Source organism: Brassica napus, chromosome A8, assembly GCF_020379485.1.
Source record: "Brassica napus cultivar Da-Ae chromosome A8, Da-Ae, whole genome shotgun sequence".
In the NCBI taxonomy this organism is placed as follows: domain Eukaryota; kingdom Viridiplantae; phylum Streptophyta; class Magnoliopsida; order Brassicales; family Brassicaceae; genus Brassica; species Brassica napus.
Window position 1 is genome coordinate 1,774,628 of NC_063441.1, and position 23,241 is coordinate 1,797,868.

Consider the following 23,241-nt stretch of genomic DNA (forward strand, 5'->3'; position numbering starts at 1 on the left):
CACACCCAATGGAACTAACAGTTTTTCTAGTATTAATGCTCATCGTTTTTTCTAAGAAGGGCATATTGAGTTAAAAGTCCCAAAGAAACTCTTGTTCGTTTCTTTGGCTTGAAAGAAGGAGAAGAGTGTTTGGGAACGCGAGGGTAGAGAGAGAGGTCTTTTCCTTTCTTAATTTTCAGAAAACGGTAGCGTTTTCAAAATAATGAAAACGCCGCCGTTTCGGATCTAAACTAAAACGATATCGTTTACAAAATTGGAAACCGATGCCGTTTTGAGAATCGTAAAGTTCTCTGCTTTAGGTCAATCTCTCTCTCTCTCTCTCGCCACGGCGACTCACTGTGTGGAGTTCGATAGTTCAGACAAAATCTCGAAGCTTTCAAATTTGGGCATCATGACGGGTAAGTTCGATACCTCCATGGAAGATCAATTGGATTTGAATTGATCTTAATTCCTTGTAAATTAGATTTAGAATTTGTTTGGTATGTGTATCTCTTTTTGTAGAGTATAAGGAGGAACAGGAGATGGAGATTGAAGCTCTCGAATCTATTCTTGCTGATGACTTCAAAGGTTTTGTCTTTTAAGATTTTTAGCTTCCTTTGTATCTTCATCATCGAAAATTGAATTCTTTATTACTGTAACAGAGATTCATTCTAGTGAAAGTGGGCTTAATACTTCAAACCGATGCTTTCAGATTACAGTGACTCCTCAGGTATTATTAGATCTCACACCCTTCATCTCTTTTCTTTAGCTGTATGTGTGGAAAGGCTTGTTTGTTCTAAGTGTATTAGACAAATGCTTCTTTGTTCAACTTAAATATCCTCTGCTTCAGTAATTTGCCATTCTCCTGATTCTCTGCTTCTTTCTTTTATCTCTCAATAGGATGATGATCTAGAGGAGTCATCATCAATTCCACCAGGTTACTACTACTCTTTTAAGAATAAGATCCCTTTGCTATATCATATGCTTCTTCTGTGGTTTTTCTCAGTCTTAGATCTCTTAATTTGTCTTGCAGTTCAGCTGGGTTTGGTTTTCTCCCACACAGAAAACTACCCGGACGAGGCACCTCTTTTGGATGTTAAAAGGTAAGGTTACACCATTTTTACCGAACTTATTATACATATATATAATATATATATATGATGATGAGACTCATGTGGGTAGAATGTTCTTCCAGTATTCGAGGAATCCATGTTGGTGACCTCACCATCTTAAAAGAGAAGCTTGAACAGGAGGTAACATCTCTGACAACTTTATAGCTTGTTATAATTTTCTTTGCCTGAAGAGTGAAAATGGAAACGTCTCTGGTCAATAGCTTCCTGAATCATAGACTCTCTACGCTATTTAGTTTTTGATACTTGGGTTATCAATGGAACTAAGAACTTCGTGATACCGTTTACACAGGCAACTGAAAATCTTGGTATGGCCATGATGTATACATTGGCCTCATCAGCCAAAGACTGGTTGTCTGAACACTATGGGCAAGATGATGGGGATGACTATGCCGAGGAAGAAGCCGCCAAAGAGGATGAGGTATTGCAGGCTGCTCTTCATGGGCTATGCGTTCTTCTGTTTTGTTCTCTCTCTCACTAAATTTCTTGATACAGGTTATCGTTCCTCATGGAGAACCTGTTACGCTGGAGACATTTGTGGCATGGAGAGAGAGATATGAGGCAGAGCTTGCACTTGAGCGAGCCAAGTGAGTAATTTTTCCTCTATATTCTTGTTCCCATGCGCTTATTCGCTAGTTGTTATTGGTTTCTAGAGTTACTAACATTTAATCTATGGCCTTTTGAATAAACTTCCAAGGCTGATGCCAGAGTCTGCTCTTACGGCTCCTAAGGAGAAGAAGCTTACAGGAAGACAGTGGTTCGAGAGTGGCAAAGCGGTAATTCTCAGAGTCTTGATTGCAACTACTTTTTCTAAACAGATAGCGTTGTTGATAGCCATCTATATGTCTTGTGCCAATTTTCAGAGAGGAACAGTGGTCACTGCTGATCAAGAATCGGAGGACGAAGATGATGAAGACATTGACTTTGAAGACGAAGACTTTGAAGGTAAAGTGGTCTCTCTTTTGGTTTACACGCCAGTTATTCCACAAACAAGTAATGTTTCTCAATGATCATATTCGTTTATTTGATACAGATGATGAAGAAGATATGCTTGAGCACTATTTGGCGGAGAAATCTGATGCAAGGGCCTGAAGCTAGGGAGCCTTATATAATGATTGTTAAAGCTCTTTTCTGGATAGAGATCATGATGCAAGAGACTGACCAGCATTCAATCTCCATATCCACAGTTTTTTCCCAGCTTTGATCTGCTCAAGAGTACCTGGAGACTTACATTTGTCTTTATCTTATAAAATCACCGTCTGTTCATTTATAAGAACAAATTATAAGAGAATGCTACTGTTTTTGTAACTTCTTTTGTTTAGGATCAGCGCAAATCAGATCAAATCCTAAAAGACAAACAGTTGAATCTTATTTAGAAAAACTTGTTGAAGAATAAGCCATTACTAAGTTTCATTCTTTTTACCTATGAAGTCAAAGAACACCATATAAAGCAATCGAAAGCCATGTTTATATAGCTGATAAATATTAATGCTATCAAAGTATATAGTTTCTAAATAATGACATATGTTACAGAGAGTCCAATACGCTTTCTTTGATAGATTTTAAGACAAATCCTGCCGGGACTCTTAGATGCAGGATCATTCTATAGCTAAACACAACCTTGGTCTGTCATAGCTTGAGCTATGTTTAAAAAAGCTGCAATTGTTGCTCCGTGCAGAAGAGCCCTGGACAAGAAAAAAAAACATTTCTTATTAAACACTTTTTAACCTTCTGAATTCACAATAGTACAAAGCATCCTAGACAAACTTACTCAGGACTCTCTTTCTGGTAACCGAAATCATTTGCTGCTTTAAGAGCTTTCTCATAAGTCTGCTTCAGTGCTTCCTGTCATCAAATACCAGAGAAATTATCTTAATCGGCAATTACCACAGAGACCAAAACTTCCAAAAGAAACGTGAGAGCTGTTGCTACCTGCAATCTAGACTCAAAATCTTCTGCTGACCATTGCATTGAATTAGATTCACGAAGTACTTCAATTTCTCCGGCAGCAACCTTCAATAAACTTATACAATTTAGCTATCATCATCATTTAGACAATCTAATAACTCTGTGTACTTAATGGTGGGAGACTAATAAGGTAAAGGTAAATGTAAGATGAGTTAAAGAAGAACTCACTCCTCCAGCTCCAGCAGCAATGGCAGGAGCAATCAGAACATTCGCCTTTCTGAAAACATCAACTGCTTCAGCTGTACACGGCATGTTTGAACCTGCAGAAAAAAAATACATTCTTACTACTTAGAAAAGAAACGAGAAGCTCTGAAAACTATTTGCTCAAAATAGTATAAGAAACCTCTACCTTCTACCAGTAAGCGACAGCCTGCATTGACCAAATTAATCGCATCTGCTTGATCAACTTCATTCTGAGAAGCACAGGGGAACGCCACATCACACCTTTCATTCCATGGCTTTACTTCATCAAAGTATTTGGCTCTTGCATAGGTCTTTGAATAGTCTCTGCACATCAGATGAGTGTACAGTTGGTTTCTATATAATTTTACCACGTAATATTGTGGAAAAGTATGTACCTCAGACTTCTCTGTTGGGATTTTATCTCTCTCAAGAACGCAAGTTTCATATAATCAAACCCGTCGTCGTCCACCAAATATCCTTTTGAATCTGCAAAAAGTTTGCATCAGTCAGAACCTCAGACATAGAACCGGGCTTCTACTAGCTCAACTAAAATGCGCCTTAGAGAAGCATGAGATGATGATTGATGACAAAAACAAAACGGCGTAAAAGCTACACATAATGGTTGCTTTGTATCTGAAACAATTAGGTGAGTGAATCACCTGAAACTGTAACAGGATGAGCCCCACAAGCAATTAGCTTCTCTACAACATGCATCGCGATCTTCCCACAACCACTCACAACACATCTGAAATAAATTTCTTGCTGATTAGGTAAGCTCTAAGATCCAGACAAAAACATTGCTAGCTAGCAGAATACAATGTAAGAGCACATGTTCAAAAATGATCAAGAAAGAAACCTTAGTCCCTTTATTTCTTTATTCATATCTGCAAGCATAAGTCGTGCAAAGTAAACCTGGAAGAAATCAAATGAATGCGAGTTCATTTGTAGTTAAACCATGTGAACAGCAACTGTAGAGTGTGTGCACTTGGAAAAAAAGATCCTTACCACGCCATAGCCACTAGCTTCAGTTCTGAGGCTAGAAGCAGCCCAATATATCCGTGGTCCTGTAAAACTTCCCTGCATAAGTAATTGACACAAAGGTATAACAGCCAAAACTCTTTATAATCTCCCAACAGCAAAAACTGATGCAAACAAATGATTACTGGACATTTAAGTACCTGAAACTGACCAGCAAGTCGTCTGTACTGTCCGAAAAGATATCCCATTTCTCGAGTACCAACACCGACCTCCTCTGACGGAAGGTCCTAGCATGCGTAATAGATTAGAAAACCATTGCAGCAAAAAATATACTTGCTAAAGGAAAAAGACCATGATGTACTTACTTTGTCAGGGCCCATATATCTATACATCTCATTCATGAAACTTTGGCAAAATCTCATAATCTGTTAATGTAGCAAAACAGTACATCAGAACATCTGTAGAAGATCACTTGTGGTGAAGCAAAAAAAAAAAGCAAGGTGTCACCTCATTGTCACTTCTTCCTTTAGGATCAAAGTCGCTTCCACCAGAAGCCCCTCCAAGTTTATATGGTGACAGAGCATTTTTCAACGTCTATGAAGGATTACAAATCATTACAACTAACAATTCAAAATCATACATATAACTGATGGATGACATTGTACCTGCTGAAAGCCAAGAAACTTGGCGATGCTTAAGTTCATGGATGGATGAAACCGAATACCTCCTCTACATGGGCCCAGTGCTTGATTGAACTGCACTCTAAAGCCTCTGTTTACATGTGTTTCACCTCGGTCATCAATCCATGGGACTCGGAACACTATCATACGCTCAGGTTCTAATAGCCGCTCCATAATGTTGACATAACTGAAACGAATCAGAATGCAAAACCTTAAGAGTTGGACGCAATCTGCTGAAAACTAGTTCACAAAGATGATAAAAGCATATCGTAAACTTACTGAGAATTTTTTGCAATTACCCGCTCTAGAGCATGCACAGATTCTTGTACAGACTGAATAAATTCAACCTCATTAGGATCTCGCTTCAGGGCTCCCTCAACGATTGAACCAGCACTCTTCGACATAAGAGCTTCATTGAGAGAGAAGTACAAACAGTTAACATAACAATAAGCAAAGGAAAGATAACATTGTAAATAAACTTACTCTTCACATAAATGGGCTTCTCAACAACAATCTTATCCTTGGAAGCTGTTTGAAGACGGAGGGCCTCTTTGTGTAGCAAACTATTGTTGTGTTCTTCTAACGCACTCATCTGCATGTTTCTACTTCCTTCATTCCCATACGGATTCCTCCGATGTTTTCGACCATACTCTCTGCAAACGGAACAGAAGATCCTCGCCGTTCCTTCTTTCATATCCACATAAGCCCACTTGTAAGTGTCAGCCCACTCCTCTCTCCACCGTTTAACAACTTTCTTCTTTCTCTTCGCCGACGGCTGCCCCTTAGACATATCCTGATCCTCACCGGGAAGATCGGATACCAAAACCATATGCTTTGTCTCATCATGTTCCCCGGCGGAGGGCTCCCTTGGAGTCCCGCTGATCAATGAATTGGTGGCGAAAGCGGCTTCATCCTCTGCAGTTCCAATTTCTAAATCAATCTCTTCTCCAAGATTGGTGACAACAAGCTGGTGCCTTTGCGCCTGCTGGATTAAGTTAATATCATCCATTGAAGGATTCATCCCCAGCCCACCAAACATTCAGCATCACAGTCTTAACACCACCGTAGCTTCTCTTCTGCTGACTAGCAGCAACTGTATCTTACACTTGGTATAACACCGGAGATGACAACCTAGTGAGCAACAGAGACAAACGATACCACGATTAGGACAAGAAGGCCCAACAAATAAATTTAGATGTAAAAGGCTAATTCTCACACAAGAAACCACTAGCCACATACCAATGGGATACTAGACTTCATCTACCAATAAAATGCTGAAAATAGAGGCATCAAGCTAGTACAAAAACGAAAATTACATCAGGTTCAGAAGAAAAATAATAAAAGGAAATCCAGACTAATCTCAAATCAAATCTCTGATTCAGCAATCATCATACAAGAGACCAGCAGCAACACTTCAGTTCCTCAGACATGTATCACTAGACTTCATCTACCAATAAAATGCACAAAATAGAGGCATCAAGCAAATAAAAACACATCAGGATGAGAATAAAAAATAAAAGGGCATCCAGACAAATCTGAGATCAAATCTCTGCTGTAACATGAACATTAAAGTTGGGAATTTTCCTAAGCAATGTAAAATTCTGTGAAAATAGAGACCATATCCTATCTGTTAAACCCTTTTGATCATCCACCAGAACTGCAAGTGATTCCTATAAGCTAGTGAACATTATTCATCAATTATCAAGCAAGATAAGGAACCTGATGATATAGTGAAGAATCATCATCCAAACATCAAGACCCATGACTCAATACTCGAAAAGTTTTTGTCTTTGCCACAGAAACCAATTCCAAGATACTTCAATCACAGCAGTGATCAAATCTAACATCTATCACAAAATCAAAAAGCTGACTTTGGCATTTCAAAAGGATGCCCAGATGTCTAAACCCAAGACCCTGCAGCAGATTACTTCATCCAAGTCCAAAAAGCTAAGCTGAGAAAAGAAAAGATTGCAACTTTACTTTGCCGAGAAGGAGAAACCCACAAAGACAATTGTCAGTAAGGAGACGAGAAGATGCTCTGCTCTCCAACTCTGCCGATAATTTTACTTTGCGTCGCCGATTGTGATGGTGATAAGAAGGCTTTGAGCAAAAAGATAAAGAGATGCGACCAAAGCTTATTGTTTGCAGACGCGATTATATTACATTTTACCCAAACCAAAATGAAACACACAACTAGATTTCGAACCGTGCGGGTGTTTATTTTCATTTTACATAAATATTTTTTTACATCATTTGTGGTATATATATTTATTTAACAAACTAATATATGCATTAAAAAACATATTAAATATTATTTTTGTATTAAAATTATATTCAGTTTTGACCCACTGACCTTGAAAACTAAGTTTTCTATTAGCAATATTTTTACATTTATTTATTTCAGATAATATATTATTATATATACAAAATTCTAAGATATGTCGATTTTTATACATGTATTATATAGATTTTGAATGTTAAGACGTTATATCATCGTATTATATTTTTAGCATAAATATTTTATATTTATAAAATCTGTTTTTACAATTTTATCAATTTAATATAATGTTATCATATTTAGTTCAATATAATAATCTCATTTAACATGAACTATTATTATTATTATTATAAAATGATAAAAAGGTAATTTTTTATTATAAATGATTACTATATATATATTAATGCATAATAATAGTTCATTACTAATTACGAAATTAGTTGAAATATTTACATAAAATTTTTGAAAATTAAGATAATGCTATAATATTTTCAAAAGGTTTGTTAAAAAAAATTATACATATATATATATGTATATATTTATTTATATTTATATTTAAAATAAAAAGATACCATGCATAAATGATTTGTATTATTAACTTTGATGAAATACATGTTAATTTATGTACGTGTATTATATAGTTTTCTAATATTAACACGTGTTACCTACATATTACATTTCGAATATAAAAACTTACAAAAGATAAAATATATAAATTTAACAATTTAAAATAATTTAATCATATTTAGCACAATATAATAATTAATAATTTCTCTTAAAATGATTGATTATGATTATATAATTGATAAAATGGTAGTATATTTTTAATATTATAAAATATATAAATGTATAATATTATTTCATAACTAATTTCGAAACTAATGAAAATATTTACATATAATTTTTGAAAATTAAGATCTTGTTAAAATCTTTTAAACAGACTTGTTAAAAATTTTAAAATATATATTTATATTTAAATGAAAAGATATCAAAAGATTTTGTGATTAATGTAGTTTAAAATTTTATATATTATTAGTCTTAATAAAATATATTTAATAAAAAAAATTAAAGGATGGTCCAAATTATAAAACAATACAGGAAAGAATTCAATATTTCTATTTTAATAGATAATATAGACTATAATTAGAAATTTTAAGAAAATAGTATACAATTTTTTTTTATAATAAAATTTTAACTAATATTAATTTATAATAATATTTGAGTACTACTCACGAAATTAGTCAATGATTCATTATATAATAATATTTAAAATATCTAATAAGATTTTGTAGATTTTTTTCTCAACATATTTTTATTAAAAAAAAATAAAACAATTTTATAGGTGAGTTGTTATATATGTCAGTTATTTAAGATGTGATATCTTAATGATGTTATAATGTTAATTAGAATTAAATGAAATATAATTTTCTAGGGAAGGTCCATTTTAAAAAAATCACACATGAAGAGAAGTTGTGACTTCTATTTTAATATAATAGATAGTGTTCCCAAATGAAAGTATTTTCTTTCTTAATACGTAAGAAGTGGAAACTATATAATTAAGGGTTTGATCTAATTTAATTAACTAAAAACCAAAAAGTCTTCAGCTTTTTCAATTGCAATATATAAAAATGATATTTTTTTTCATTTTAGGATATTGTTTCAAAATATACTAAACCAAGTGTTCTAAAAATTTGTTTAGACAGTGACATATCCGAAACAATTTAATAAAAATTAAATTTATATAACTCAAATCAATCTAAACTGTTTTAAATGGACTAAACAGTCTAAATCAATTTAAATAAATATAAATTAATCTAAATTTTTTTAAATTAAGTAGTAATATTAGTGAAAAATCATAAAATTGTTGTTTTTCTATATATCTAATTTTAATAATTAATCAAATAATTTAATATTTAATATTAAAAAACTAAAACATCCAATATCTATATAAAATATATAAAAGGACAGAGCGCAATTATATTACATACCAATCCAAAATGAAACATAATATATTACTAAATCAAAAAGCTTATTTTCTTAATACCTAAGAAAGAAGTAAGAATTAGTACTAATTTTATACTAATTTAATTAATTAAAAACCAAAAAAAAAACTTCCATGTTTTTTATTACAGTATGTAGGATAATATTTTCCATTTAGGGGTTTTCTGAAACTTCTAATTTTTGTTAGTAAAAATGAAACCTTCATTTTACAGTATTCCACTAAAACTCTTGTTTGTTCCATTAATGTATTTCTTATAATCACTCTTTCTCCAATTATTCAAATTTCTATACACAATCGAATTATAAATATCTAAATAATTTTTTTTTTTGGGTGCAACAGAAAAAACTCTGAATTTATAATGTGGATTCTACCACCCCACAAATATATTTATTTTTAGTCGGAAAGGATCATAAAATGGGAAAAAAAACACGAAAATGTTTTTGAATTATTAATTGAAACTATATAAAAAAAAACCCGGCCGGAACCGACTCGACCCGACCCAAAGGTTTGTAAACCCAGCCCCTTCCAAAAGAAAAGAGCCGCTGACATATGATATTTCAAGAGCACCATCGAACTCCGTAGAAGAAGAAGAACCCAAAAGAAACATGGGAATATAAACTCGTCTCCTTGCCCTCTCTCCAAGCAATCAAGCAAGCAAGAAGCCTCCCAGTTCAAGATGCTCACAGGTTCTCTCTTCTCTTTCGATTTCTTCCTTAATCGATGATGTTATCTGTTCTTGTCGGTGGTACTCTAGTTTGGAACCGGATCTTGTTTTGTCTTCTCCCTGTGAGAACGAATGTGATTAAAAGAGTGTTAAAGGTGGAATCTTTGACCTAATCTTGTGATGGGTTTTGTTTTACAGTAAGCGTAAAGTGGCAGAAGAAGGTGTTTGAAGGTATCGAGATTGATGTGACTCTGCCTCCTTATGTCTTCAAGGCTCAGCTGTATGATTTGACTGGTGTTCCACCCGAGAGGCAAAAGATCATGGTCAAAGGTGGCCTCTTGAAGGTATAGGATCTGTGTGTTCATTCACCAGATTGTTTATTTCAATGTTGGTGACAATTCCTTTCATTTGGGTGCAGGATGATGCAGATTGGTCCGCCATTGGAGTGAAAGATGTAAAGCTCTCTTCTTTTCTTACTCATTTTTTGTTTGTAAAGATGCTTATTCGTTAGTTTTGTTGGTGGATAGGGTCAAAAACTGATGATGATGGGAACTGCTGATGAGATAGTGAAGGCTCCTGAAAAGGCTATTGTTTTTGCTGAGGATCTGCCTGAAGAAGAGCAAGCCACCAATCTGGTAAATCTTTTTTTTATTGCTGATTATAAGTGTAACTCTAGACCTCACACACATCCTCCTAGCTACCATTTAACTGCCAGCTTTCTCAGCTATCAACTTCAGTCTAGAACAAAACTACCTAGGCTAGTAAGTGGTAACAGTTCTGCAGTATACTAACAGGCATATACCTTATCAGTGTGTTTTGTGGGGTTTGGTAGCTGTGGCTAACTTTAAAATGCTTAGGACCTGGACAATGCACATTCATAGAGTTGAAGTAACAAAAGATAAGATAAACTCATGTTTCTGCTAGGCATTGTAATTTTGTTAAACTCTGCTGCCATGTTTTGTTTGTATATTCAGGAGTTTGGGAACATGTCCTATCAACTAACTAACAATTACAATTGATTTCAGGGTTACAGTGCGGGACTTGTCAATCTGGGCAACACGTGTTACATGAACTCCACGGTGCAGTGCTTAAAATCTGTTCCAGAGTTGAAATCTGCATTATCCAAGTTGGTTCATCTCATCTTATCCTTCTCTGTCTTTTATTCAATAAACGCCATCTCAATCTCATATAACGCTTCCTTCTTAACAGTTACTCACTTGCTGGACGAAGCAATGATGTGGACCAGACTTCCCACATGCTCACAGTTGCCACGCGTGAGCTATTTGGTGATCTTGATAGAAGTGTCAATGCTGTTTCCCCTACGCAGTTCTGGATGGTTAGTTGTCCATACTTCATCATAAGATTTGGAAGTTTCTAGTTCTTGGCTCATATATCAACGTTGGTCTTTTGATGCAGGTGCTACGAAAAAAATTCCCTCAGTTTAGTCAGTTGCAGAATGGAATGCACATGCAGCAGGTTTGTTTCTTGCTGCAAACTCGGCTGCATTATTTAAGCCTGTAACCTTTCTGTTTGTTTATCCCTTGCTGTTAAATTGTTCTGACAGGATGCTGAAGAATGTTGGACGCAACTGTTATACACTCTTTCTCAGTCCCTAAAAGCACCAACTTCCAGCGAAGACTCTGACGCTGTAAAAGCTCTTTTTGGTGTCAATCTTCGGAGCAGGTATCATATGTGGCTGATATGATTTGTGTAGATCATCCATGTAATTAGTTTTGTGTCTCTGTAAACAATGCCAAATCTGTAGAAGGTCAAATCCTTGAAAAGTTCTAGTTACAGCAGTCCACATACTCTTTTTCTATCTCGTGAAAGATTAAATTAGGGGTGATTGAAAATTTACAGACCACGTTGCAATATCATAGTGGAATTTTTTATTGATGTACTTGTTCATGTGAAATTGACAACTGAAGATGTTGATTTCTGAGTTCTTTTTTCTTCATCTTGATTTTGTATATTCAGTTGTGTTGTAACTGGTTTCTGTTCTGTAGGGTGCACTGCCAAGAGAGTGGGGAAGAAAGCTCAGAGACGGAGTCTGTATATTCTCTAAAATGTCATATATCACACGAGGTGAACCACCTGCATGAAGGACTAAAACATGTGAGTAAATTTTATCATTCCAGTGAAGACTTTTATTGATTTGTATGTCTGCAACATATTATATAAATAGTAGGACAGTGTTGGGTTTATCTGCTTGCGTAAAACCTTGGATATATAGACTAACCCCAATTCTGACTATAGGGACTTAAAGGAGAACTTGAAAAAACATCTCCTGCTCTGGGCCGTACTGCGGTTTACCTCAAGGAGTCACTTATAGATTCATTGCCAAGGTAATCACTCTCTTCTTTTCGTCTGTGACTTCCAGTCCTATGTAATCCTCTTGTGGCATGCTTGACTAATTAAGTGAGTTCCAATCTCTTATACCTGATCTTGAAGGTACTTGACGGTTCAGTTTGTGCGTTTCTTCTGGAAAAGGGAGACTAATCAGAAAGCTAAGATTCTCAGGGTACGTTTTGCTTTCTGTTTTTTAAATCTTTAACCATTGGTCAAAATACCAATTTGTTTAATCTGTTGCAGAAAGTGGATTATCCGCTGGAATTGGATATTTATGACCTGTGTTCTGAGGATCTCCGTAAGAAGCTGGAAGCTCCTCGCCAGGTTTGCACTGTTTATTGTGGTTAGCTCAAATTGTATGAGCTGGTGTAACCAAATCAACTGATATTTGTTTCTTTTCAGAAATTGAGAGATGAGGAAGGTAAAAAGCTAGGTCTGCAAACTAAGAGTAGCTCAAAGGACGGCGATGTGAAAATGACGGATGCAGAGGTACACACCTCTATCAATTTTGTTCATACAAATCATATGTTTAAGTATACAATCTTTTAAGAAATTGTTTTGCTATGTATTTGTTTGCAGGCGCCATCAAATGAGAGTGGAGAATCATCCACCGCTGCCCAACAGGAAGGTACTGTATCTAAGACTCTTTTTACTTGGATGATTGTTTGTTTGTCCTGTTCTAGTTTAATCAGACTACTCTTTTGTTGCTATAACACAGGTGCAGGTGGTTCTTCTTCTGAGAAAGGGACTCACATGACTGGAATCTATGACTTGGTCTCTGTGCTGACCCACAAGGGTAGGAGTGCAGACTCTGGTCATTATGTTGCATGGGTCAAGCAAGAGAGTGGTTAGTTTCCCCATTCTCTAGTAAAACTTTACTTCCTTCTCTCTGCCTTTTCATTTTTACAAAGAAAATTTGGCATAATGACAACAGGCAAATGGATTCAGTATGATGATAGCTACCCAAGCGTACAACGCGAAGAAGACATCACAAAGCTCTCCGGAGGAGGTAACAACCCCCCATATACCTTAATCCATTGTTTTTTTACTGCGTTTTAAATTTTGATACAGTTTCTTATTTCATTTTGTGTTTGGGTGTTACTATTATAATTTACACACAGGTGATTGGCATATGGCGTACATCATTATGTACAAAGCCCGCTTCGTCTCCATGTGATCTCTCTCTCTCTCTCTCTTTCTTTGGTTGATTTTTTAAGTTCTTGAAACATTCAATATGGTTCAAACCTCAGAGATTTCATGTTTTTTATTACATTGTTAAGAGACTTGTTTTTGTAGCAATACTGTTAAAGACATGTTTCATCTTGTTACATTCATTTTTAGCCAACATAACGTGGTCCATAAAATCAAAACTAGCCATAAAAAGAATGTTTTCCTTTTCCCTATCAGTAGGATGATAAGCTTTTTACTAGGGGTGGGCAAAAAATCCAAACCGAACCGAACCGAACCAACCAAACCGAAGTTAAACCGAACCAAACCAAACCGTGCTCTTTATGTAATCCAATTGGTTCATGTTTTACTCAACCCGAACGGTTTGGTTTGGTTTGGGTTTAAACCGAACCAAAACGAACCAAACCGATAATCCAATATATATATAGTAAAAATATATATGATATATATATATATATATATATATGTATTAACATATTGCAAATTTTAGTTAAAGTTTCGTTTTTCATTTTTTCATAGCTTCCGTATCTTTAAAAAAAAATTATAAATACGATTCAAATAATACTATTATATATAAAATTATGTAGCATAAGTTTTTATATTCTCACTCTATCGTTTATGAGTTGATTATTTTTTAATAAAACTATAAAACTGATGTTTTCATATTTTATAACCAACCTGAACTACACCGAACCAAACTAGACCATAATAATGTAAACCGAACTAAATCTAAACCAAACCGAACTGAACCGAACCGAATTAAACCCAAACCGAACCCAAACCAAAGCTACTTTGGTTTTAATTGGTTTGAGTTTTATAAAACCCAAATTACCCAAACCAAACCGAAGCCAAACCGAACCCGAAACTAAACCGAAATGCCCACCCCTACTTTTTACAAATATAGTTAAATTCACTTTTGTCAAAAAAAAATATCAAACTAAGCCCTTTGTTTGATAACAACTCATCAGTCATCATTTCAAATCATTTCTCGCCCAAATTTCACAGCCTATCTATGAAGTGGACTTCTCATTTCTTATGAGTTAAGAGACTTATCCATCTAATCTGGACCACAATCTTACTTCTTTCATAATTTTTTTTTCAATATTTCTTGCCCACATGATTGATTATGAGAGTCATCAATGACTATGGATAGATTTGTGATCGTCATCTATGTAAACGCGTGGATTTTTTTTTCAACAAATAATGTCAACTCTCTCAGCTTCAAATCAATGATGATAATACATGTAGTTCCGAACTAAATTTTCTTTTTACCTTCAGATTTATTTCATTGAATCAGATATATTAAAACAATAATAAACAAGTTGATATTATAATATATTATTATAAAAAAAAATCTAAAATAAATTCTTAAAAACACATTGAAACTATTAGAAATTTGTTCCGACTACTACAACTTAAAAAGATTATAAATAGCATACCGAAATTAAGGTTCGGTTTTTTGCAAATACATTGGTAGTTGATACCATAAATTAGATAATTAAGCAATGACAGACTAATCAGATAAATGTAAAATCAATTTATCAGTCGCATTCTATAATTTCATTAAAGATGAAATCATATAACACTACCCAAAAGCCAATCAGGAAAATAAAGAAAATAAGTGAGAATAGTATCACTTATATGGACCGACATCATTTGTCGTTTATATTGGACTACGGCACGACTAAAATATACATCTATACGGAATTTACCAAATTACCCTCCAGATTCTTCAATTCTTCTCCACTCTGTTCATAGCTAGATCAGTCAACGCGGCGTCATCATTCCTCCGAATACCCGAGCCCAAACCCAACTCCATACCCGGATACCAACCCGACCCGGTCTCGTAGTTAACCCCTCTAATCTGCTGCATATTCGAAACCAACAGGGAACTGAACCTCCCACCACTCGGATCTCCAACCGGTAACCCGTATAACATCCGGGTCGGATCCATTTCCTGACCCGAATTCCCCGTGGTTCTACTCTCTTGGTCGGAAACAGCGACCGTTTTACTCTTGGGACTGCTGCTCGACGGAGCCGAAGAAGACGATCCGACAGAGGATCGTTTGCTGCTGTTCTTGCGAGTTCCGCCGCCGACGGGGATGTTACGGAGGGAACCGCCTTTGGTCCAGTAACGACGGCAGTTTTTGCAGAAGTGACGTGGCTGTGAGAGGTTGTAGTTGTTGTAGTAACAGAACTTGGTGTTGGGTGAGGCACAGCGCGGGCAGTTTAGCTGCTCTTGCTCCGGTAACTCCGGCTGCTGCTGCTGCTTCGCCGTCATGATCATCGATTGGTGGTGGTAATACGCTGCTGCTGACGTCAGATCCTCCTGCATTTTGACGTCGGTCTTAGGGCTCTTTCAGTATGAATGGGTAAGTGAGAAAGAGAGATGCGGAGTGGAGATATTTGGTGGGTTTATTTATAGAGAGAGACTTGCGTTTATATTACACTTTCTAGATTTTCTTACATCGGTTTATGTTGATGTTTTAATGTTTTGTTGTCTTTATTTTGTCTCTTTTTCTGTAAGTATGCCAATAATTTTGCGTTTTTTAACCTTTAAAATTGATATTATCAGTAAATTAGAAAATACAAAATTTAACCTTTAAAGTTGCAGTGACATAAATTCGATCACTGTTTCTGAGAATTGTTATCAATTTGTAACAAGAATGCATATTTTTCAGTAGTGATACATGACTTTTTATATATTAAATGTTAAGAAATGTGTTGTGATAAAGCTTTTTTGCGCACAAAGTTTTAGCTGAGTTTAACAGTTTTGGTTATGGGGGTAAACATCACTATTTTATTTGTTTTCTTTTGGCAAAAAAACAAACAAACTGGTTAGGAAGTAGGAACAAAGCGAAGTTTCTTCGAATTTTCATTTCATCCAGTCCCTTTCATTGACAAAAATTCACGCGTTGGACTTTGCTATTGACTTGTTGACTTGGCTTAATATGAATATCTTATAGTTTTGATGTCATCTTGTAGAGGAAATTTATCATATTTTTTCTTCAAATTTTTATTAATACCATATTTATCTTTATTAATTAGGATTTACAAAAAATAACACACAAACGCAGACGAGGTGATGCAACTTGAGTCTTGTCCCACTAACAGACAATGAAAAAACACAGATAGCGTGCTCGACAAGCAAAGTTCTCTTTTACTTTGAAAGGGAGGATAAGAAGAATCATTAGACTTGAAACCGTATCCTAATAAGCACCACCGTCACTTTCTAAACGTGATACACTGAACCAGAGCCGCACAAGTGTCTGAAACCAGTTTTGAGTCTTTTGACCATTCATATTCTCACGTTAAGCTGCCGTTATCGGTGACCGTTACTGACGTCACTTATACGGCTACGATTTCTGGCTCTGGACAACAGAATGAGAATCTGATTCGTGTTGACTTTAGCGAATGCATGTCCATTTCAAGATCCATTTGATCTTCTCCCCGTTCTGAATGTTTTTTTTTTGTCCCACACATGTTTATTTTGAAATTAATTACCTTATTTGTTTAATGATTTACAAAAAATAATTTTAGAATTTTCGATGCAATTTATATTAATTTTAAACTTAATATTAGTTATTTTAATCTTATAAATAATTTTATTTATCTCAAATATAATCAGTTAAATAAATTTAACTAATAAAACATGCATTTTAATCATTTTAGTATGTAAAAAATGTTAAAATGACATTTTTCATAAAACATATGGAGTATTTGTTTAGGAGGAAAACTGAAATAATTTATTTATATATTCAAAAAATTTATAAGCCAAAATGATAAATAAGAAAATACGTTAGTAATGAATTGAACAGTGCTACTTTGGAGGGTTTTACTGAACAAAGGAGAAACAAGTCTAACAAAAAAATCAATAAAACAATGATTACACCAAGATCAGAAAAAGATTGTAACCAAACTAATATGTCTCCAATCCAAAAGTCATATACGATTAGCTTAACTAAAATCACGATTTCTTCAAATCGGATTTTTACATTTTTCTTTGCCTATAAAGTAGTTTCCAAGGTGCACAAGTGAATTTGTACACTTCAAAGATTGGTTTTCACTTTTCACTGCTTGCCTGTCATTTTCCCAAAAGTCCAACAAGATGATTACAGAGTTTATGTGACCGATGATAATAATAATGATGATGCATATAGCACACTCCCCATCAAGCACCATAGGAACCTAGAAAAACAGAGACTGCTCCTTTTTATCTGTTTTTTTGGCTGAGTGTGGGTGTTAAGCATAGTACATGTACAAGCTATTTCCAGCAGCGCAGGCAATTGAGTTCTCGCTTGGATGCCCAGCAAGATGCAGCAACTTTGTTGTGTAATCAAGAGCATTGCTATTCCCATCGACTCCAGGACTCTCTGATCCTGCTTTCACCATTACTCATTTGATGTCAGTTTCTTAAATGAGAAAGGAGAGAAAGAGAGCCACTAACCTCTACTTACAACACGGCTTAGTGCTTTGAATGGACTCGAGGGAACTGGGACATGTCTCCTATGATAAAACAACATCAAACAATTCCTTTTCATCAGGATTGAGTAAAAAGAGAAGATCGAGCACATTAGCTCTTCACAGCTTTACTCAAGTTTACCTCGTTGGATTTCTGCTTGCTTCTAAGCTTGCAGTCTCGGTGCTTCCCGGGGAAACACCATACACACGAAACATATTGCTGGATAGAGAAGGAATCAGTCTTTTGAAAACTCAAGAACAGAAAATATGCTCTGCTTTTTCAGGGCATACCTGTAAGAACCAGTAGCTGCTCGCAATCCATTGCCACTTATACAACACTCGAACTTATCAAAGATGGAATCATTTTCATATAAATCACAGAGCTGCAAAATGGCAAACGGAAAGAGGAGTACCAATCAGCTATGCATCAACTCATTAATTGTATCTCTCTCAAAGTATATGAAACTTACCTTCGGTTTCAGATGTTCATGAACCTGGAAAGTTGATACCGGACCTGAATCCATGTTAATGTCCCATAACTGATTTGCAAAAACACAAACCTTAAGTTAAGAAGAATCTGAAACCAGACATTGATAGCTTTAAATCTGAAACCTTAAGTGTCATGTAGTCACGACTAAGTAGATATCTTCCTTCTTTTGCAAATTTGATGTCTGACACTGAAGCAATAATCTCAGTGAAGAACGATTTATAACCAGCTGCTTCTGGTTCCTCAAACCTTACAGAAACAAAAACAATGTTAAGCCTTTTGCTGCTAGACAACTCTTCAGAAATAGCCAGTCTAAAAAAAACTTACAATTTGGAATGTGAATCACATAAAGCTGATTGGCGCAAATCAACCAAGCGTATTGAGCCTTTCGAACTGCTATAAGCTAACATGTTGCAATGCGTAGGATGAAACTCTGCTGATGTGATAACCTCTGCAAAAAAGAATGCAGTAGTAGTTACACTGTGTAACTTACACATGATTCAGTTGCTTGATGGACGGAAAAAATAGCATAAACCATGGTTTACCAGATAGGTCTTCCATTTTCTCAGGCTTGACATCAACAATATTGAAACTTTGAATGGTAATTTCCAGATTCCAAAGATTTATTCGCAAATCATCAGCAGAAATAAATGTTTCGCTGTCACTGATTTTAATAGAAGATGATTAGGAGCAAAACATTTACAATGGAAGTTATATATCTAAAGCCAATATATCAAGAAGGAATCAATTAGAATTATAAATGGGTGAATATGAATAACCTACATGTTATTTGAGATGGAATTGATATGATAATCATGAGCATGGGAATATACTCTCCGACATCTAGCCAAAGGGGTCGACTCATGGCTTGTTACCTGTATATATCAAATGAACTATTAGTTCACACATGAGCAATATTAAGTGAATTTGCATGACTTAAGAATCAAATTCCTAATCAAAGGTCATGGAACGGGGAAATGCAGGGGAGGTTAGTACTAAAAAGCACAAGTCGAACACCAATGAACTGTAAATTGGAGCGAATTGAATCAGATGCAGTTCGTGCTAATACTAGAATGTTAAATGTGCAAGACAAATTGTTGAGAGTAGTGTACAACTACCACTGGCAACCACAGCGATGAGCTGTTCACTTCAGGTACTTCTCCGTTCACAACCGTTCTTGAAGGATCTGAATTTACATCACAAATCTTCTTGATCTTCTTGTCTTGAACCTGTTAAACTCAAATAAGCAAGAAGAGGATAGAATCAACTCTACATACTCATTTCAACAGGTTACTGACAGAAAACAATTCAAACAGAAACTCTTTACAACATTAAGGATTTAGAACTACATCCTATATATAGTAAGCAAACCCAACAAACAGGCCAGAGCGTTCATATTCCAACATTCTCAAGATTGACTATTAAATTTATCAGATTTATCATTGTACACCCTACATTTCCAGAAACAAACATTGTGTCATTCAGAGTCCAACAAATAAATAAAGGATGTGCTCACCTTCCAAAACTTGATGGTTTTATCGTTTGTGGATAGGAGAAAAAGAGCGCCATTCGCTGTTTGACACCATCTGATTTTGTTTATCTTCTCCTCTATCTCCAAACTCTTGAGATAATCAAACTGGTAGACAAAGAAAGATCAAGCACGAACATATGTATTAGCACATAATGCATAACTATGAAAACAGAGTAAGAAGATCATAATACCTCAGGGTCATGACTCTGAAATTCTGTTTTATAACCAAACTCGGGGTGCCTCAGTGGATAATATGTCTCTTCAAGATCCCTTCTAGCTCCTCCACTGCTCTGTAATCGATACAGCATGCAACAAAAACGTCAAGTTTTTCCCATCTTTCAGGAAAAAAAATCGCTTACAACTGGCAAGAAGCAGAGACATTACATTCTTGGCATCGGTTCTCTCGAAAAGAACAACCCTTCCTCCACGGTCCCCAGTAGCAAGGTGGTCGCCGGAGTTATCAAACTGGATTGCTGAAATCACATCAACTGCAGAGCAAAACACCAGCTACAGTTTTGAGCATTTCAACTACAATTCAGAATAGCTTCTTCACACTCATAACGAACCAACAAAACTGAATCTAGCCACAACTCACAAGCATCCTATAACCATTAAGACACAAAAAATCAAAACTTTCAAATGACCTATCAATGAAAACGTGATTAATCGAAAGACCCATATATCCAAATTCAAAAACCCTAATTTCAACGATCCAAAATCGATAGCTGAGTTCTTTTTACCTTCGTGAACTTCTTCGCCGGCGCTTCGTTCACCGAAGACCTGGGAGAATCTCCATTCCAGAGGCGGAGATGGGTCTGCTGAAGCCGAGACGACCTCACCGTTCATTCCCTCTCTCTCTCTCTATGATCCACACACACACTCCTTGATTGGGTTATGTATGTGTGATAAGCACTAATGGGCCTCGGGAGATGGTTATTGGGCTTCTGAATTATCAAGTCCATAAGCTTTATTAGTCTATTTAAGTCTTCTATATTGTACCAGAAACGATTATCGATTACGATCATAAACAAACATTTGGGTAAATCCCTAATTCTTCCTCTCTAACTTCTCTTCTACCTCTGCTCTTCGTCAATCTTCTCCCCTTTCTGTTCTATTCAGATAAGCTCAATCTCTGGGTTTATCATTGGTATCAGAGCTCAAGTTCCTTTGACCTTGAGTTAAAAAAAAAAAAAATGGTTTTCAGTGAGAAGCTCGAGAAGCTACTACAATCATTCAAACAGATGGATGTGGATCGGAAACTGCGTGAGGAGCTTCGAATGGACAGTCAGAGACTGCATGAGGAGTTCCGTGAGGAGTATCGGAAGCGGCGGAAGCGGCCGTATGGTGAATCTCATCCTTATGAGGCTTTCATCCCTAAAAGGTTTGAAGATCTAAAGCTTAACGGAGGTATCAGGCTCAGAAGGATTCCGATCAAGCTCATGTACCACAAGTCTAGGTTTAAGAAACGGAAAAGACGGCAGATGAGAGAAAACTGCGATCCGTCGGTTACACAAAAACATGAGATATCAACAAGCTCTTTGCGATTGGGTGTGAAGAGTTTGGGAATGAAGAAACAATACCATCAGAAGAAGAGAACAATTCAGGTGAAGCTTGCGCAAGCCTGTAAGAGCTTGGGAATGTTCCTAGACTCTCCAAGTTTTAGAGATCCAAAAGACTGTACGAAGATCGGTGTGGTTAAAAGGCAGATCATCGACGCAGGAGTGAGGCGAGAGACTCATCTCTTCTGGTATGAGTTTACTTCCCATGAGCCTACGGAGATAGATTGTCATGTTGATACAAGGATAGGAGATCAAAGCATCTTCGCCGAGGAGGTTATAGCGCTAGAACATGATGATAATGCTGATGCGATAGAGTCTGTGAAGGATGAAACAGTACTGGAGTCAGAACCAGAGGTAACGAGCAACTATAAGATCCGAGTTGAACTCTCTCAGTTTCAACAACAGAAGGAGCAACGAAGATTTCACAAGGTTTGGTTCAAAGGAAGACGTCACCGGAGAGCTCTTTACACAGAACGTCTTGTGCTCCAGAAAAAGCACTCAGTAAACTGGTCTTATCACAAGACTAGAAAGAAGGAGCTGATTAGTCTAAACATTTCCGCCAAGGCATTGAGACAGTTAGACAAAGGATCAGTTGGTAAGAACGCTAGTGGAAGGAATATGGAACTACCTGATGGTGGAAGAAAGAAACGATCATGTGTAGTTTCTCACTCCAACCATTTGTGGAAGCCAGGCAGGTTATCTAAGAAGGCTCCACCCTTATGGAGTTTCGTTGATGATAGCTTAAAGGGGATGAACGTTATTCGATGCTCAGTGGCTCACTTGCTCAATGGAGTTGAGTATTGTGACGAGTTAGTCCCTGTTCGTGAGCTTGGAGTGTGGGATCCAGTTGTAACATGCCAGGAGAACAGTCCGCAAGATGAGTTAGGACAGATTCACTATTGGAGGAATGGTCTGAGGATAATAAAGTTGCACATGAGACATGGGTTTGGGTTTACGAGTTTCAGATTCTCAAGAAGTGTGAAGATGTGGGTATGGTGGTTCATGAAGACTTCTCTTAGGAAGCAACTTTGTGGGTTCTACTCGGCAATTCAAGTATGGGAACCTGGTGGAATCTCAACACGTGATAGAGCTTATAGGCTCCTGAAAAAGGTCAGAAAAAGCAATTTCCATGGAATTTCACAAGAGTTTTCTCAGGTGATGAAACCAGGAACTCTAGGAGAAGAATGTGTTTCCAGTGGATCTTTGTCTGGATTTGCGTATAAAGATTGCGAGGCAGATTTGTTCGCTGTTAAGAGTCCAGATTTCACAGCAATGATTCTGAAGAAAGAACTAAGATTGGTGAATGCTCAGAATACAGAACTGAAGTGTGCGACCGAGTTGGTTAAGAACCGTCTTATTTCACACAATGCGGTGGCTGTTTCATGGGAAAGTAATGTTCTTCATGCAAGACTGGGTATTCTGAGAAGGTTTGTACTTGTTAAGGGGAACAAGTATAATATGGTGGAGTCTTGTCTCGAGAAGCAGCTAGCTACAAGGGATGAACCACTGTTCTCTGTCGGTTCCATGAACCACTGCGGAGACGACTACAAGCTGAATAAGATACTTGAAGCTAGAACCATGTTTAAGAGCAATCCAAAGAAGAAGAACGAGATGGATGGTTCAGTACGGTCTGAATATGTACGAAGAGAGAAGCAGCTTGGAATTCTCATAAGAAACGTCTGTTACGAAGAGGGGAATAGCTCTGCAACGACCAGAAAACTGACCATGGTGGTCAGTGGCAATGATTGGTTCCAACCTCCTAGACCGCCGGAGCAGCTGGTTGTTGTGCTTGGAATTGTCAGTG

At 36.3% G+C, this 23,241-nt stretch overlaps 5 protein-coding genes across 9 annotated transcripts; 2 read left to right on the top strand and 3 right to left on the bottom strand.

The window, feature by feature from the left end:
- Positions 1 to 245: 245 nt before the first annotated feature.
- Positions 246 to 2,480, top strand: LOC106360485 (RWD domain-containing protein 1). Of its 2 annotated transcripts, XM_013800090.3 has the most exons (11): positions 248 to 398; positions 502 to 567; positions 642 to 709; positions 880 to 916; positions 1,013 to 1,082; positions 1,175 to 1,232; positions 1,402 to 1,530; positions 1,605 to 1,696; positions 1,807 to 1,885; positions 1,973 to 2,054; positions 2,143 to 2,480. In XM_013800090.3, exons 1-11 carry the CDS (start codon positions 392 to 394, stop codon positions 2,199 to 2,201), a joined length of 747 nt encoding a protein of 248 aa, XP_013655544.1. In that variant the 5' UTR covers positions 248 to 391; the 3' UTR covers positions 2,202 to 2,480. The 2 variants fall into 2 exon arrangements, with proteins under 2 accessions (XP_048594436.1, XP_013655544.1); XM_048738479.1 differs by having other exon boundaries at positions 246 to 398; positions 880 to 1,082.
- A 75-nt stretch (positions 2,481 to 2,555) lies between these two features.
- On the bottom strand, positions 2,556 to 7,128 carry LOC106360483 (NADP-specific glutamate dehydrogenase). Of its 3 annotated transcripts, XM_013800087.3 has the most exons (17): positions 6,899 to 7,080; positions 6,158 to 6,212; positions 5,402 to 6,049; positions 5,198 to 5,327; positions 4,904 to 5,105; positions 4,746 to 4,832; positions 4,604 to 4,663; positions 4,439 to 4,525; positions 4,266 to 4,337; positions 4,117 to 4,172; positions 3,920 to 4,005; positions 3,656 to 3,746; positions 3,427 to 3,584; positions 3,246 to 3,337; positions 3,042 to 3,122; positions 2,881 to 2,954; positions 2,556 to 2,794 (listed from the first exon to the last, which is right to left on the bottom strand). In XM_013800087.3, the coding sequence occupies exons 3-17, from the start codon at positions 5,955 to 5,957 to the stop codon at positions 2,719 to 2,721; spliced, it is 1,908 nt and encodes a 635-aa protein (XP_013655541.1). In that variant the 5' UTR covers positions 5,958 to 6,049; positions 6,158 to 6,212; positions 6,899 to 7,080; the 3' UTR covers positions 2,556 to 2,718. The 3 variants fall into 3 exon arrangements, with proteins under 3 accessions (XP_013655541.1, XP_013655540.1, XP_013655542.1); XM_013800086.3 differs by lacking the exon at positions 6,158 to 6,212 and having other exon boundaries at positions 6,899 to 7,128; XM_013800088.3 differs by lacking the exon at positions 6,158 to 6,212 and having other exon boundaries at positions 6,922 to 7,108.
- Positions 7,129 to 9,672: 2,544 nt separating this feature from the next.
- LOC106360484 (ubiquitin carboxyl-terminal hydrolase 6) lies at positions 9,673 to 13,558 on the top strand. Its single transcript, XM_013800089.3, has 17 exons — positions 9,673 to 9,884; positions 10,061 to 10,206; positions 10,281 to 10,316; positions 10,390 to 10,497; positions 10,888 to 10,988; positions 11,072 to 11,198; positions 11,279 to 11,338; positions 11,427 to 11,545; positions 11,869 to 11,977; positions 12,119 to 12,207; positions 12,314 to 12,383; positions 12,455 to 12,535; positions 12,614 to 12,700; positions 12,791 to 12,839; positions 12,930 to 13,058; positions 13,146 to 13,220; positions 13,333 to 13,558. Exons 1-17 carry the CDS (start codon positions 9,875 to 9,877, stop codon positions 13,386 to 13,388), a joined length of 1,452 nt encoding a protein of 483 aa, XP_013655543.2. The 5' UTR covers positions 9,673 to 9,874; the 3' UTR covers positions 13,389 to 13,558.
- A 1,250-nt stretch (positions 13,559 to 14,808) lies between these two features.
- Positions 14,809 to 16,066, bottom strand: LOC106360486 (dof zinc finger protein DOF1.7). Its single transcript, XM_013800091.3, has one exon. It carries the CDS (start codon positions 15,732 to 15,734, stop codon positions 15,132 to 15,134), a length of 603 nt encoding a protein of 200 aa, XP_013655545.1. The 5' UTR covers positions 15,735 to 16,066; the 3' UTR covers positions 14,809 to 15,131.
- A 1,184-nt stretch (positions 16,067 to 17,250) lies between these two features.
- On the bottom strand, positions 17,251 to 20,792 carry LOC106360487 (serine/threonine protein phosphatase 2A 55 kDa regulatory subunit B alpha isoform). Of its 2 annotated transcripts, none has more exons than XM_013800092.3 (14): positions 20,619 to 20,792; positions 20,263 to 20,366; positions 20,070 to 20,168; positions 19,864 to 19,983; positions 19,463 to 19,576; positions 19,131 to 19,222; positions 18,893 to 19,011; positions 18,675 to 18,798; positions 18,473 to 18,596; positions 18,331 to 18,399; positions 18,152 to 18,243; positions 18,003 to 18,080; positions 17,847 to 17,905; positions 17,251 to 17,778 (listed from the first exon to the last, which is right to left on the bottom strand). In XM_013800092.3, exons 1-14 carry the CDS (start codon positions 20,722 to 20,724, stop codon positions 17,642 to 17,644), a joined length of 1,437 nt encoding a protein of 478 aa, XP_013655546.1. In that variant the 5' UTR covers positions 20,725 to 20,792; the 3' UTR covers positions 17,251 to 17,641. The 2 variants fall into 2 exon arrangements, with proteins under 2 accessions (XP_013655546.1, XP_013655547.1); XM_013800093.3 differs by having other exon boundaries at positions 19,466 to 19,576; positions 20,619 to 20,779.
- Positions 20,793 to 23,241: the final 2,449 nt, after the last annotated feature.

Bases quoted from the DNA above. Each gene is read 5' to 3' on its own strand.
- LOC106360487 (XM_013800092.3), bottom strand. From the start codon at position 20,724: ATGAACGGTGAGGTCGTCTCGGCTTCAGCAGACCCATCTCCGCCTCTG. The intron at 18,799-18,892 runs GTAAACCATGGT...TCTTTTTTGCAG, and splicing joins GAAAATGGAAGACCTATCTG to AGGTTATCACATCAGCAGAG. The intron at 17,779-17,846 runs GTTAGTGGCTCT...TGGTGAAAGCAG, and splicing joins AAGCCGTGTTGTAAGTAGAG to GATCAGAGAGTCCTGGAGTC.
- LOC106360485 (XM_048738479.1), top strand. The intron at 1,083-1,174 runs GTAAGGTTACAC...ATGTTCTTCCAG, and splicing joins CCTCTTTTGGATGTTAAAAG to TATTCGAGGAATCCATGTTG. The intron at 1,886-1,972 runs GTAATTCTCAGA...GCCAATTTTCAG, and splicing joins GGTTCGAGAGTGGCAAAGCG to AGAGGAACAGTGGTCACTGC.
- LOC106360483 (XM_013800086.3), bottom strand. From the start codon at position 5,957: ATGTTTGGTGGGCTGGGGATGAATCCTTCAATGGATGATATTAACTTA. The intron at 5,328-5,401 runs GTAAGTTTATTT...CTCTCAATGAAG, and splicing joins GAAGCCCATTTATGTGAAGA to CTCTTATGTCGAAGAGTGCT. The intron at 2,955-3,041 runs GTAGCAACAGCT...ATTTGATGACAG, and splicing joins ATTTTGAGTCTAGATTGCAG to GAAGCACTGAAGCAGACTTA.
- LOC106360484 (XM_013800089.3), top strand. The intron at 11,978-12,118 runs GTGAGTAAATTT...TTCTGACTATAG, and splicing joins TGCATGAAGGACTAAAACAT to GGACTTAAAGGAGAACTTGA. The intron at 13,059-13,145 runs GTTAGTTTCCCC...TAATGACAACAG, and splicing joins ATGGGTCAAGCAAGAGAGTG to GCAAATGGATTCAGTATGAT.
- LOC106360486 (XM_013800091.3), bottom strand. From the start codon at position 15,734: ATGCAGGAGGATCTGACGTCAGCAGCAGCGTATTACCACCACCAATCG.